The sequence below is a fragment of the Taudactylus pleione genome, unplaced genomic scaffold (assembly GCF_031769625.1).
Source record: "Taudactylus pleione unplaced genomic scaffold, aTauple2 ptg001137l, whole genome shotgun sequence".
Taxonomy (NCBI): domain Eukaryota; kingdom Metazoa; phylum Chordata; class Amphibia; order Anura; family Myobatrachidae; genus Taudactylus; species Taudactylus pleione.
In genome coordinates this window covers 3,715,628-3,728,726 of record NW_028285538.1, presented here as the reverse complement: position 1 = coordinate 3,728,726, position 13,099 = coordinate 3,715,628, and the positions used below count along the sequence as shown (strand labels likewise).

Sequence of the window (13,099 nt, the reverse complement as noted above, 5' to 3'; positions counted from 1 at the left end):
TTTGGTCTTAAACCTGTCAAACGAAATTCTAGTGAAATTCTCAGTTCTAAAAATTGCTCCAAACAGTCTGTTGGTTCAACTAAGGAATCATCCTCTGCTGAGTCCTCCACTTCCCTGAAATCCGAACAAGGTCAAGTTTTCAAGGGCCAACATGCTGAATTCGAAGCATCCAAGGAGAGTGGCACTATAGAATCGGCATCCCTGAACATGAGATGTGCGCCTACCTCCTTGTCCTCTTCATACTGCGGTACCTCCCAAAACACCATCAAAATTGGTTATATTTCGCTTACTTCCTCCCAGGAGTCCTATCAATGTTCAAGTCCTACTAAACCTTCGATTTTACCTTTAGATACTGACTCGGAGTCTGAACTCGATCCTGCATATGATAATTCTCCATTCCCTGAAAACCATCTGCCATTTGACCCTGTCCTTTCCAGTCATGTATTTCCACAGGAGTTACCAGAGATCCCATGTCCGTTGGTTGGCACAAAACATTCTCGCAGCAGAAAGAAGATTCGATGAAGGTCTTGAACCATCCCCTTTGAAGAATTTCCACTCCTGGTATCCCAAATAATGTAAGAATTAAGAAGATGTCTAAAGAGATGTTTCTAGAGTGATGGTGTCCCTATGTTTGAAGCTCCTGTAATGTCATGTTTGGAAGAAAGTTTTTCAGTTTCCTGGGTGTCTCATTTTTCATGTTCTCCTATGTATTTATTTGGGTGTTCAGAGTCCACCCATGAAGAGGGGGGTACTGTCACAATCCTGGCTAGTTTTTACCTTTTGTGACTTACCTCTGCCAGCTGCTCCATGGATCTGTGTTTGTAATTCTCCTGGGACATCTGCTCTGGCTGAATCATGCTGGCTGTGACATCTCTGTGTGTGCAGACTGCTCTCCTCCCCACACTGATTAATCACCTGGACCCTGCTCTGTCTGTGAGCATTGCTAGTCTTAATTGGAATCACAGGTGTGGTCCTGATTCTCAAGGTCTGCAGAGATGATTACTCCCTCTGCATGTTGTGCCTTGCTCCACTCAGAATGCCACTGCCAGAACACCAGTCTGTATCCACCAATCGCTGCCAGACTCTAGGTATATAGATCCTCCTCTAATAGCACTCAGTGCTTGAACATCTCATTATGTCCCGTGGTGTACAACTTGTGCTATAGCTGTACCTCTGAGTACCAGTATGTCCCAGGCTCCTGCTGGTTCCTAGACCAGTGCTATCCATAAGCCTGCTGCATTCAGCTATCCACGCTACCAGCCTCTCACCTACGGCTCCCAGGCCGCTCCAAGTAGCTTCCACGCTACCATCTCTCACCTACGGCTCCCAGCCCGCTCCATGTAGCCACCCAGCTACCAGCGTCTACCCACGGCTATCCAGCCACTCCACGTAGCCACCCAGCTACCAGTGTCTACCCACGGCTATCCAGCTGCTCCACGTAGCCACCCAGCTACCAGCATCCACCCATGGCTATCCAGCCGCTCCACGTAGCCACCCAGCTACCAGCGTCTACCCACGGCTATCTGGCTGCTCCACGTAGCCACCCAGCTACCAGCGTCTATCCACGGCTATCCGGCCACTCCACAGAGCCACCCAGCTACCAACGTCTACCCACGGCTTCCCAAGCCACAACAAGTAGCTTCCACGCTACCATCCATCTGCAAGACCATCTACTAGTAACCTGACCAGCTCAGTCAGTCTTCCTGCCGGTCCCAGTCCGTTCCTCCAAGTCCACTCACCTCACGGCTCATTAGCTGCACCAAGTAGCTTCCGTGCTACCATCCGTCTGCATGCTCATCTACTGGTACACCGACCAGCTCAGTCAGCCTACCTGCCAGTCCCAGTCCAGTCCCTCCAAGTTCCTTCTGGTCTCACTCCAACGTTGCTAGTTTCCAGTTCCAGTCACTCATCATCAAAGGCTGTTCTCACTGCTACCCAATTCCTATATTAAAAGAGCTATTCATGTTACCCATCGTTCCAGTCCAGCCGGCCTCCAGTGATTCCAGTTCATCACCTGAGACAGGTAACTCACTAACACCAACTGTGACACTAGCTAACTTCACCTACCCCTAGCTGACTGATTGGGTAGTCACAGTGTCATCACAGGGATATTTATTCCAGCCTGCATCAGTGCTTAACCCTTGTTCAGTCTGATTGGATTTCTCTCAACCATACTTTTAAAGGGAAAAACAACAGATTTGGAGAAGTTATTGGTAATATTTTTGATTTATTTTTATATTGTGAATGTGACTTTTATCAGCTATTATTTTCTCTTAATAATAACCAGAGACGATTATCCAGAAATGGCTCTCTAGGAATCAGAATTTTTTGTTTGCTAGAGTCAACATTGCTGTAGTATTTTCATATGTTGGTCACCATTGTGACAGATTTGTTGTGACAGTAACATTATTACGCTAGTGCCATACTTGTCTACTTTTGAAGAAGCCTGGAGATGAGAAGCAGGTGGACAGTGATTATGCCCCACCCCCTTATGGCAAAATGTCACGAATGGCACCTATTTGAATTGGTGCGATTGACACAATTATCATAGAATCGGTTCACTTGGCCCCACCCCCTCCTCATGGACTGTGGATTTGCACCGGTATCATTCTCCCCATTCTGCCAACTTCACTAGGAAGTGGGCGGGATGTGGGAGGATTACCTACTCTTCTGGGGGTGTGGGGGAGTACCTGAAATATTGTGAGCCTCCTGCAGGTTCCTGGACAGTAGGCAAGTATGGCTAGTGCTCATAATTGCCTGAAAGCTCAGTCTGTAAAGTGGCCCACATTACCCAATTTGTACATAAACATAATTATATTACTTTTAGAAAAATAGTTTTTATTACATTATTAATAGGTCAATGCTACTTCTGCATTGAGTACTAACAAACATGCCTTACGCTTGTGCATCCTATGTTTCCGTTAGAGGTACACTCGATCACATAGCCATTTAGTGTAGTATTAAATAATTCAAAGGAGATAAAAATCCTAACCAAAATTCCTAGAAAAGTTTATCAGTTGCTTATCCGTGTATCTGATTATAAGTGGCGATCCTGTATGTACTACTAATGTGTTGAATATGTAAGAAAATATACAGGCGTGAACAAATTTGTTGGTACCATAACAGCTCAATGAAATAATACTTCATTCCTCCTAAAATCGGACGAAATTAAAAGCTGCTGTCTCATGTATACCTGCATGCCTTTGTTATGTCATAAAATAAAGCAAAGAAACTGTGAAAATAGATTAATTAGTGCCTATTATCCAAAGATATACTAAAATGATCTGGATAGATTTTTTGGTAGCCCTTAGAAACGATAATACATAACTGGATTATAGTACGGAATATTTTTAGCATGACTGAGATAATGAAACCTTTGCTTTTTGATGGTTCAATGTACACAAACTTTATTTAAGGCACCAAATTATTAAAAAAATATTATAAAATGACCTGCAGGCTGTATGTATAAGGTGTATATAATACATAAATGCATTCTGTGTTTAGATTTGGGTCCCATTCCCAAGATATCTCATTATGGTATGCAAATATTCCAAAGTACGGAATATTCCGTTATCCAAAATACCCCTGGTCCCAAGCATTTTTGGATGTGGGAGACTCAACCTGTAATTGCTTTCTTGAATTAGCATTAAAATTAACATAAAATAACGCAGATAGGGATAAAAATGCCTCTATACTTTTTAAAACAATCAAAGTTTATTGCACTCGGGTTAAAATTTGATAGGAGATTTGACATTTTTTTTATCAGACATTATCCACGTCTCCAACAAAAGACTATTATTAAGGGAGAATGGTGGAAAGGAGATTAGTTGTTTTTCTTTCTAAAAAGAAAGATCTTCAGAAGACTCCACTTCTTTCCAAATCTTATTCCTAGAAGTACCTGTATGACGAACACCTATTACTGATCCTGCGTTACCTCTTTTCCAATAGAAGCTTCCTCACTATCGGCTTATGCGAGGTACACACAGGGCCAGTTTAGCAATGGGATGGATGCAGTACCAGATTAAGGTCCACTTGGGCCTGGAGCTGAAATTCATGAAGGGCCTATTGTGTGCTGCTACAGAGGGTGTGACTGGTGATGTGGAGTGTGTGACCAATTTTGTGGGGGTGCAGACTGCACAGGGGTGGGGTCAGGGTGGTATCAGAGAGGTAGTGGTGGCCATGGAAGGGTTCATGGTGGTAGTGCAGAGAGGTAGTGGTGGGCATGGAGGGGTCAGGAGGTAGTGCAGATAAGCAGTGGTTGGCATGGTGGGGTCAGTGCACAAAGGTAGTGGTGGACATGGAGGGGTCAGGGTGATAATGCAGAGAGGTAGTAGTGGGTATAAAGGGTTCGGGGGTTAGTGCAGAATGGTAGTGGTGGGCATTAAGGGTTATGGGTGATAGTGTAGAAAGGAGGGATGGCATGGAGGGGTCAGGGGGTGATGCAGAGAGGTAGTGGTAAACATGGAGGGTTAAGGGTGGCAGTGTAGAAAGTTAGTGGTAGGCATGGAGGGGGCAGAGTGTAGTGCAGAGAGGTAGTGATGGGCATGGAGGGGTCATGGGGTAGTGCAAAGAGATAGTGGTGAGTATGAGGGGGTCAGGGAGGAGGTGTAGGGAGGTAATGGTGAGTATGGAGGGCTTAGATTGGAGGTGTAGGGAGGCAACGGTGAGTATGGAGGGGTCGTAGAGGTGGTGCTGGGGCTCTGCACACAGACATGGGGGCAGATTATGACATGTCTGTTGCTTTAGTTGCATGTGTATGATAGGTGATGAGTACAGATAGACACTGGTCACAGCCAATCAGTAACTAAGTGTGGAGCCCAGCATGATCTCATGCAGCTGGTCGGGGAGGGTAGGGGGTATAAAAGTGCATGAGGGACATGAATGGGGCTGAAACTGCAGGAAGATGGCTCCAGGTAGTAGGTACCTGGTGCTGAGATCCCTCCTTGTGATAGGCTGGGAGGAGGGCTCTCACTGTGTAGAAATGGGGCTATTCTGGCTGAAGTCTGAGCATGCTATGCCTCCCCCCTCCCCTGTGCATTGGGAGAAGCTACTGAGACTATACTCAGTAGTACAGATCACTTACATTACTGCTTGCAGAGTAGCCACTGTACTGACAGCCAGGCAGCAGCAGGGATGAGCTCTATAGTGTGCGCACACTGCATCAGCTCACTGGATGGTGGAGGTAAGAATTTACCTTCCTCAGTCTCCCCTGTACTGTGTAGCAGCAGATTAGCCCTGCGCAGCCCAGTAACCCCTGCATTGCTGGCACTGGTCCTAATACATACATACGGTCAGCTGCTCAGTTACTAGTACTGAACTCTGCTCTTGCTTCAGGCTCATTTATTTCATTCAGTTTCAAGTACTTGTGCAGGCTCCTCCCATTCTGCCTGTTCCCCGCGATGGCTGGTGTATGCAAGGAGGGCGGGCATGGGCAGTACTTTCAGGCTCCCACCTTAATGTGCACTAGTATGTGGTGCCAAACAGTGATGGCAGACAATGTTTGCTGGCAGTGACCATGCACATCAGTGGGAGGAGCTCTAATGGATTTATTCAGCCCTCTGCTTGGGCAGTCCGGCCCTGGCATGATGTCATGGTGCATTGAGGCAGAGATAAACTGTGCGGTGCAGGGAGGGTGTGTGACGCCTTCCCCTGCACCAGTTACCAAAAGTATTATACCCAGCATTTAAACACCGGACATTGCAGTTGAGTGGGTGCCTTGGGTGACTGCTGTAGTCTGTAACAGGAATAAAAAATCCTGTCCTAGAAGTTGTGCAGCTCTTGTGGGCCTATTTTGATGGGAGGGCCTGGAGCTGCAGCTCCACCCACCCCATTGTTAATCCGGCCCTGGATGGATGTGACTACAGCCCCAGGCAACAACATAAAAATAATCCCATCATCATGGCAGCATGAAGATGACCAGTCACCCAGGTGGCCAAACGGTCAACCATAAATCATGAATCATAAGTATCAGTATTTCTATTTTCCTCTCAAATTGATGTAATATTTCTACTTTTATGTATTTAGGAAGACATTGGGGCTTATAGTGTAGGGAGTGTACATGCCCACATGGCCCTGGCCACATCTGCACAGCACTGGTCACAGTTCCTCCACTGGTCACAGGTTCTTGATTAATCCAATATTGGGTACACTACACACCTAAAAGATTGTTCTCACAATTCAACAGTCTTTACGATTTTTTGAGAGATGAAATGATCTACAGTAGTACAAAGCATCAGATCCAGTCTGTGATTTTGAATGAATCTTTGAACACTTATGCTGGGTACACACTAAACGATGTGTACCCAGCACAATCTTGCTAACGATGGGATCCGGCGGTGGTCCCGGCATTGGCAAGTACATACACACTTGCCGATGCTGGGAGCGACGGAGCGATGCCGGGGGCCATGCTGCATTCGACAGACGAGGAACCTGATGATGCGCGGGAGCACGCATCATCAGCGACATAGCCGGAACACACTGGCTGATGTGGACAATATGTCATCCGATCCGCCGGATTGGATGACATATTGTCTAGTATGTATATGTACCAGGCGTTACTGTATACCACTCACTCCCTGTGTCATAAATGCCATGGGCAGAAATCCCAGTGACACTAATTTCCTGCTATTAATCTCAACCAATGTAATGAAAGCTGACAACTTGCTGATGTCACAGAATGTGTCTGAGGAACAGAGGGCCTGACTCAGAGCCGGACGCTATTTGCGGACCCTCGTTCAGAAAAAGGGGCTGGATATTTAAATTGAGCGCTCGCTCTTTGCGGTCTGTTGACGCCTCTATGTCTGAGCGAGCGTCCGAAACATGCGCTCGCTATTTTGTAAAGACGCCCCTTGGCCGCTCGCATCATACGTCATCTCCGCTATTTATTAGATTAATCGAGTACATCGAAAGGCGTATGAACTGCTCGCTATTCTTGTGGTAGCATTTTCCTACCGCAATTTTGCGAGCAGTTCAGGCTAAAAGACAACCAAGTGACGTGGTCGCATGACGCTGCTTTAATTATGCACACCCTTAAAACGCCCATTTTGACCGTTTGGCACGCCTGCGTTCGGATCTCCACTCCCCGTTTTCAAGCACCTTCCCCTGTTACCACCCACAAACGCCTCATCCTGTCACTCAAATTAGCAGGCATTCGCTATTTTGCGAGCACACGATTTCCAACCGCACTGACTGGTTGGTGCATGCGCATTACAACCCATACGCATGCGCAGATGTGCGAACATCGCTCGCAGCGAACGAGTGGCCGCTTACGATCGGCTCTGAATCAGGCCCAGAGTTAGTATGCTCCTGCCAGTAGATGATAGGGATGGCCATCAGTGGGTAACCATCGATGGTTACCATCAATGGTACCAACTGTGGTTATCATCGTGGTATAAAACCATTCAAAGGGAAACCATCAATGGTTTCAACCATCGAATGTCATCCCTGCTCTATGACATACAGGGACTGCCGGACACTCATAATCGAGGGGCAGGGCTTCATGGGTGCTTCTTGGGACAGAGCTAGGCTCTGTGTCCTGGCATTAAGTTAAAAAAAAACGTTGGGGGGCTCTCTGTCATCGATGGTGTGGAATTATTGGTTATCCGCTATCGATGGCAAAACTATCTGACATCGGAAGTTAACATCAATGTTTTGCAAGCATCGGTGGTTGATAGCCATCCCTAGTACACACTTGCCTATGCCGGGAGCGACGGAGCAACGTTGGGGGCCCTGCTGCATTCAGCAGCATGGCCCCTGCTGACGATATCGTCTATCGGGCATGCATGCATGTGGGAGCGCGCATCATCAGCGACATAGCTGGTACACACTAGCCGATGTGGACAATATATATCATCTGATTCACTGTATTGGTTATCATCGATGGTATAAAACCATGCAGAGAGAAACCATTGATGGTTCAAACACCGATTGTCATCCCTGCTCTATGACATACTGGGCTGCCGGCCAATCATAACCGAGGGGCAAGTCTTCAGGGGTGCATCATGGGACAGAGCTAGGCTCTGTGTCCTGGCATTAAGTAAAAAAAAAACATTGGGGGGCTCTCTGCCATCGATGGTGGAGAATCATTGGTTCTCCGCTATCGATGGTAAAACTATCTGACATCGGCTGTTAACATAAATGTTTTGCAAACATCGGTGGTTGATGGCCATCCCTAGTACATGGGCTGTTCACTGTCCATTGTGCAGACAGTCACTTAACAAAATTCTGATAACATTAATAACCAATACTATTTACCTCCTCCACTTTAAATGTGCTTGGTGCTGCTGATGTGATAAATTTAGTTTCAACATCTTTATACTCTTGGGAATCTTCCTTCAGAGTCACTTCCTGAAAATCACTTTCTCCAATACCTGTCCATGATGTTGGGTAGTCAATTTGCACTGTTACAGAAAGAAAAAAACTGTGAAAATAGCTATATTTCATATATTTTCTTAATACTCTAAATGAGCAATAATTACTTTTAATTGCCTCTAGCCATATTACTTTAATTCTGTATAAATCTAGACGTAGCATACATAGGGGAAGCAGCCATTTTGCAAGCTGAACCAATATGCGTGTGTTTGCACTTTACAGCCATTGAAAATGTACCAACACAAATATGTAATATATGTAATTAGTAATCATGGGAGTTTGGCATCAGAGATTTAGCGATTTTTTCAGTCGGCATACAATAATAAGTGTAGACAATTAAAAAATTTACTGGATGGAAATATCTTTAGCTTTAAAGTTAAACTAAATTAATAAGAAACATTAATATACTGTATTTAGAGATGTTACTGGGCACTGTTAATATATCAACAAAGCCAGTTGTATTTTAGAATTGTTTCTAAGTAATAAAAAGTCATTATAAATACCCTGTGCTTGAATTGCTGATAATATCTGTTCGTCACGTTTCATTGCCTGAAAAAAATTATCAAATTATCAAATGAGATAGATAGATAGTTTTATTCAAGAAGAAAGAAAGCATCCTATACGGTGCACTCTGAACCAACTAATTCTAAAACTTAAACTTTTATTGGTATATAGTAAAATATCATATGAGAATCGGTGAAATATTAAAATTCAATAAGTGAAATGAAAAAAAGAAAAAAGTGTGTTTAAATATAACGGCTGCTATTTAATATGTGAATCTACCTTATCTTTTATTATAGGCTCAAGTGCTCTATTAGCTGCACTGATAGTTGAAATATTAAGTTGTACTGATGGTTGGAATGTTGGGTTGTAACAGTAAAGTACTGTGTTTATATAAAAAACATGTTTCAAAATAAACTGATACAATACTTAACACATTTAGTTGTATCATTATTGTCTACCACATTTAATTGTATCCTTATTATCTACATCAAGTATGTGTCATTATTATATTATTAATTCCCTGTGTCCTCCAATGTCTCTAAAATGTGTAGATTGTTTCTATTAGTGCATCTTACTTATGACTGATGTTCATTAACATTTATAAGGTAACTACTTGGTGGCTGATATCCTATGAGTTGTGGCCTAGTATATATATTTTAGTGTTATCACGACCAAGAAAATCCTCTTCATATGTTTCACCTTCTATACAATCCACTATTTTTTCTCTTATATGTATGTATATAACGCTGCTCGGCGGTTCTCTTATATTAACTATTCCCCGTCACAGCCATGAACACCAAGTTGTTACAATAGTTTCAATAGTACACATTTCAACACTTTCAGTATTAGAAGCAATATTATGCAGTAGAAGATCACATTATTTATAGCAGCCGTTAAGACGCCAATGGCATGATTTCCTATTAATAGAATACAGGCAGTGAGCGGAATACCTCACCCTGCCGTCTAAATGCGTGGCTGTGATGGGGAATAGTTAACACAAGAGAACCGCCGAGCAGCATGATTTCATATTAGAAGAACACAGTCAGTGAGCGGGATACCTTACTCTGCCGTCTAGACACATGTTATAACTTGGTGCTTACTGCCGTGATAGTTATCAGCCATAATAGGAGATCATTCAGTGAGCAGCGGCATTGTATTATATCAGAGATAGTAAGTGGAACACAAAATCCTACTTCCCCATTATATATTATAATTTGGTGTTCTGCTGATTAATGATTGGAATCGAGAAACAAGCGCTGAGTAGCGGCATTGTATTAATAAACAATAAGCGGGATACTGTAAGCGGGATACTGATTGTATTTTCCTACAATTGCACTTAATGTCCATATGAGTTGTGTCCTAATAATAGCCAAGAACTTATTCACTGTGACAGGCAACAGTTAAAAATAGGGAATAGCAGCCAATGAGCTGCCCAATATATCAGAAAATTGAAGTCTATAATCGAAATATTTATCTGTCTCCCTGAATTCTATATGGGCAGAAATAATAAAATCCCATTATTAATGAAATTAACTGTCTAAAGTCAGAGTGTTCCACTATATTTATTGCAATATAGGAACAGTCGCAGATTAACTGTTTCTTATACTGCAGAATACTGTCTCCCAGATTATGATACAAGTAGGGATTGAGGCAGAGAATATATTGTGATATATACATAGAAACTATAAGAGCAAAAATAGTGGATTGTTTAGAAGGTGAAACATATGAAGAGGATTTTCTTGGTCGTGATAACACTAAAATATATATACTAGGCCACAACTCATAGGATATCAGCCACCAAGTAGTTACCTTATAAATGTTAATGAACATCAGTCATAAATAAGATGCACTAATAGAAACAATCTACACATTTTAGAGACATTGGAGGACACAGGGAATTAATAATATAATAATGACACATCCTTGATGTAGATAATAAGGATACAATTAAATGTGGTAGACAATAAAGATACAACTAAATGTGTTAAGTATTGTATCAGTTTATTAGTTTATTTTGAAACATGTTTTTTATATAAACACAGTACTTTACGGTTACAACCCAACATTCCAACCATCAGTACAACTTAATATTTCAACTATCAGTGCAGCTAATAGAGCACTTGAGCCTATAATAAAAGGTAAGGTAGATTCACATATTAAATAGCAGCCGTAATATTTTAAACACACTCTTTTCTTTTTTCATTTCACTTATTGAATTTTAATATTTCACCGATTCTCAAATGATATTTTACTATATACCAATAAAAGTATAAGTTTTAGAATTATGAAGATGGGCGGTAGAACTGCGCTCTCGTTGACCAGGGGGTGGTGTGTTGTGGTTTCGGGGTGCTGCACCTTTGTGTGGGAGTACCTTTCCCGCACTGAAAACTTATGGGGGTAGGGGGGGTAAGGTGCGCTCTTCCTGCTAGTAATGGTGATGACTTGTGTGTGTTTGTGAGTGGTGTTAATTAGAATGTTTCTTCTGGTGGTGGTGATGTTTTGGGAGTGAGGAGGGTGTGATTGGGTATGGAGTGTAGTTTGGAGTAATGTGAAAAGGGGAATGGAATAGGATCAAAATGAGGCCAGCGAGACACAGTAATTTTGGGCAAAATCTTTTATTGAGTAGTCACAATGCTGCTCTGTTAAGATCCCGGGCAGGTGGGTGGGGTTCAGTGATGAGTGGTGATGAGACTGGGGAGGTAGGTGGACCCTTTTAGGGGGCTCCTTCCCGTGCGGTTCAGTGACCTTGCACGTCACCCCTGCTGGACCTATGGTCGACAGTCTAGGAAGTCTCGGGGGGTGGGGGGATTTGCAGAGTGGGTTGGAACACCTGTGCGGCGTCCCGCGTGTTGGTGTGAGTCTTGGCAGTACTTACCTACCGGTAGGTTTTTTGTTATGGTGATGTAGGTCGACGTTGCGACCGTTGCAGATAGGTTGGAAGCTGCAGGTTTGTTGGTGAGCTGGATCAGCGTGTTGCTGGTGTGCCGCAAGTGCACAGCTGTTCTGATTGGTCTGCGGAGGTCAGTGACCATAGTATGCAGCTGAAATTGGCTCTTGGTCGTGCCGCTGGTGGTGCGGAGCCAGAGGTGTGGATGGGTGAGCTGCTGGGAGGCTGGGTTGCAGCGTGTGTGCTGGGACCACCCCTGGGGGGTGGTCTGCCCGGGATACTGATTCAAAAAAAGCCAGGGAGGAGGGGGGATGTGGAAAGTGTGACCGGGATGGAGCTGGTCACTGGCGATGTTGGCTGGGCGGACTTGCGGCCGGATGTGCGGGATGCTCTTATCACTGACGGTCCCTCGTGGAAATGGGGATCGACGGTGGAGACACCCCTGGCCAGGAGTGAGTTGCTGAGCACGCCTGGGAGCAGGGGGGGAGAGGGGCTGGTCCGGGGTGGAGCCGATCACTGGAGGTGTGAGCGGTGCGGACCAGCAGGCGGGTGGGCTGAGAGCTTTCTGCACTGGTGGTCCCTGGTGGGGATGGGGGATCTTTAGTGGAGGTCAGCCTGGATCGGTGTCGGGTTTGATGTGAGGGTCTCCAACGCGTTTCGGCACAGGTGCCTTCTTCAAGGAGGTGTGAGAGGATCAATGCTTCTGAGGTTCTTATGTAGGGCACTTCCGGGGGTGGGGTGTGATCAGGTGACTCATGGGGCCAATGGTGTGTTTGAAAGGTAATGTGGTGCAGGTGTGTGCAGGGACTTGCTGAATGGTGATGCGGTGCAGGTGTGTGCAGGAACTAGCTGGAGTGATGAATTTAATCAGATTAGGCCACTGGTGTGTTTGATAGGTAATATGGTGCAGGTGTGTGCAGGGACTTGCTGATTGGTGATGCGGTGCAGGTGTGTGAAGGAACTAGCTGGAGTGGTAAGTGTAATCATATTGGGCCAATGGTGTGTTTGAGAGGTAATGCGGTGCAGGTGTGTGCAGGGACTTGCTGGAGTGATAAGTGTAATCATAATGGGCCAATGATGTGTTTGAAAGGTAATGTGGTGCAGGTGTGTGCAGGGACTTGCTGATTGGTGATGCGGTGCTGGTGTGTGCAGGAACTAGATGGAGTGGTGAGTGTGATCATATTAGGCCAGGGACTTGCTGATTGATGATGCGGTGCAGGCGTGTGCAGGGACTAGCTGGAGTGATACGTGTAATCATATTACCTCTCAAACACACCACTGACCTAATATGATTACACGTATCACTCCAGCTAGTCCCTGCACACGCCTGCACCGCAT

General features: G+C 44.6%; 1 protein-coding gene across 1 annotated transcript in view; it reads right to left on the bottom strand.

Moving 5' to 3' along the window:
* LOC148453523 (protein mono-ADP-ribosyltransferase PARP15-like) overlaps positions 1–13,099 on the bottom strand; it is a 98,172-nt gene that overhangs the window by 28,649 nt on the left and 56,424 nt on the right. Inside the window, exons 10-11 of the mRNA XM_088461992.1 lie at positions 8,874–8,919; positions 8,254–8,399 (exon numbers count right to left, since the gene is read on the bottom strand). Of these exons, the coding sequence (XP_088318118.1) occupies positions 8,254–8,399; positions 8,874–8,919 (192 nt within the window). The remainder of the gene's footprint in view (positions 1–8,253; positions 8,400–8,873; positions 8,920–13,099) is intronic.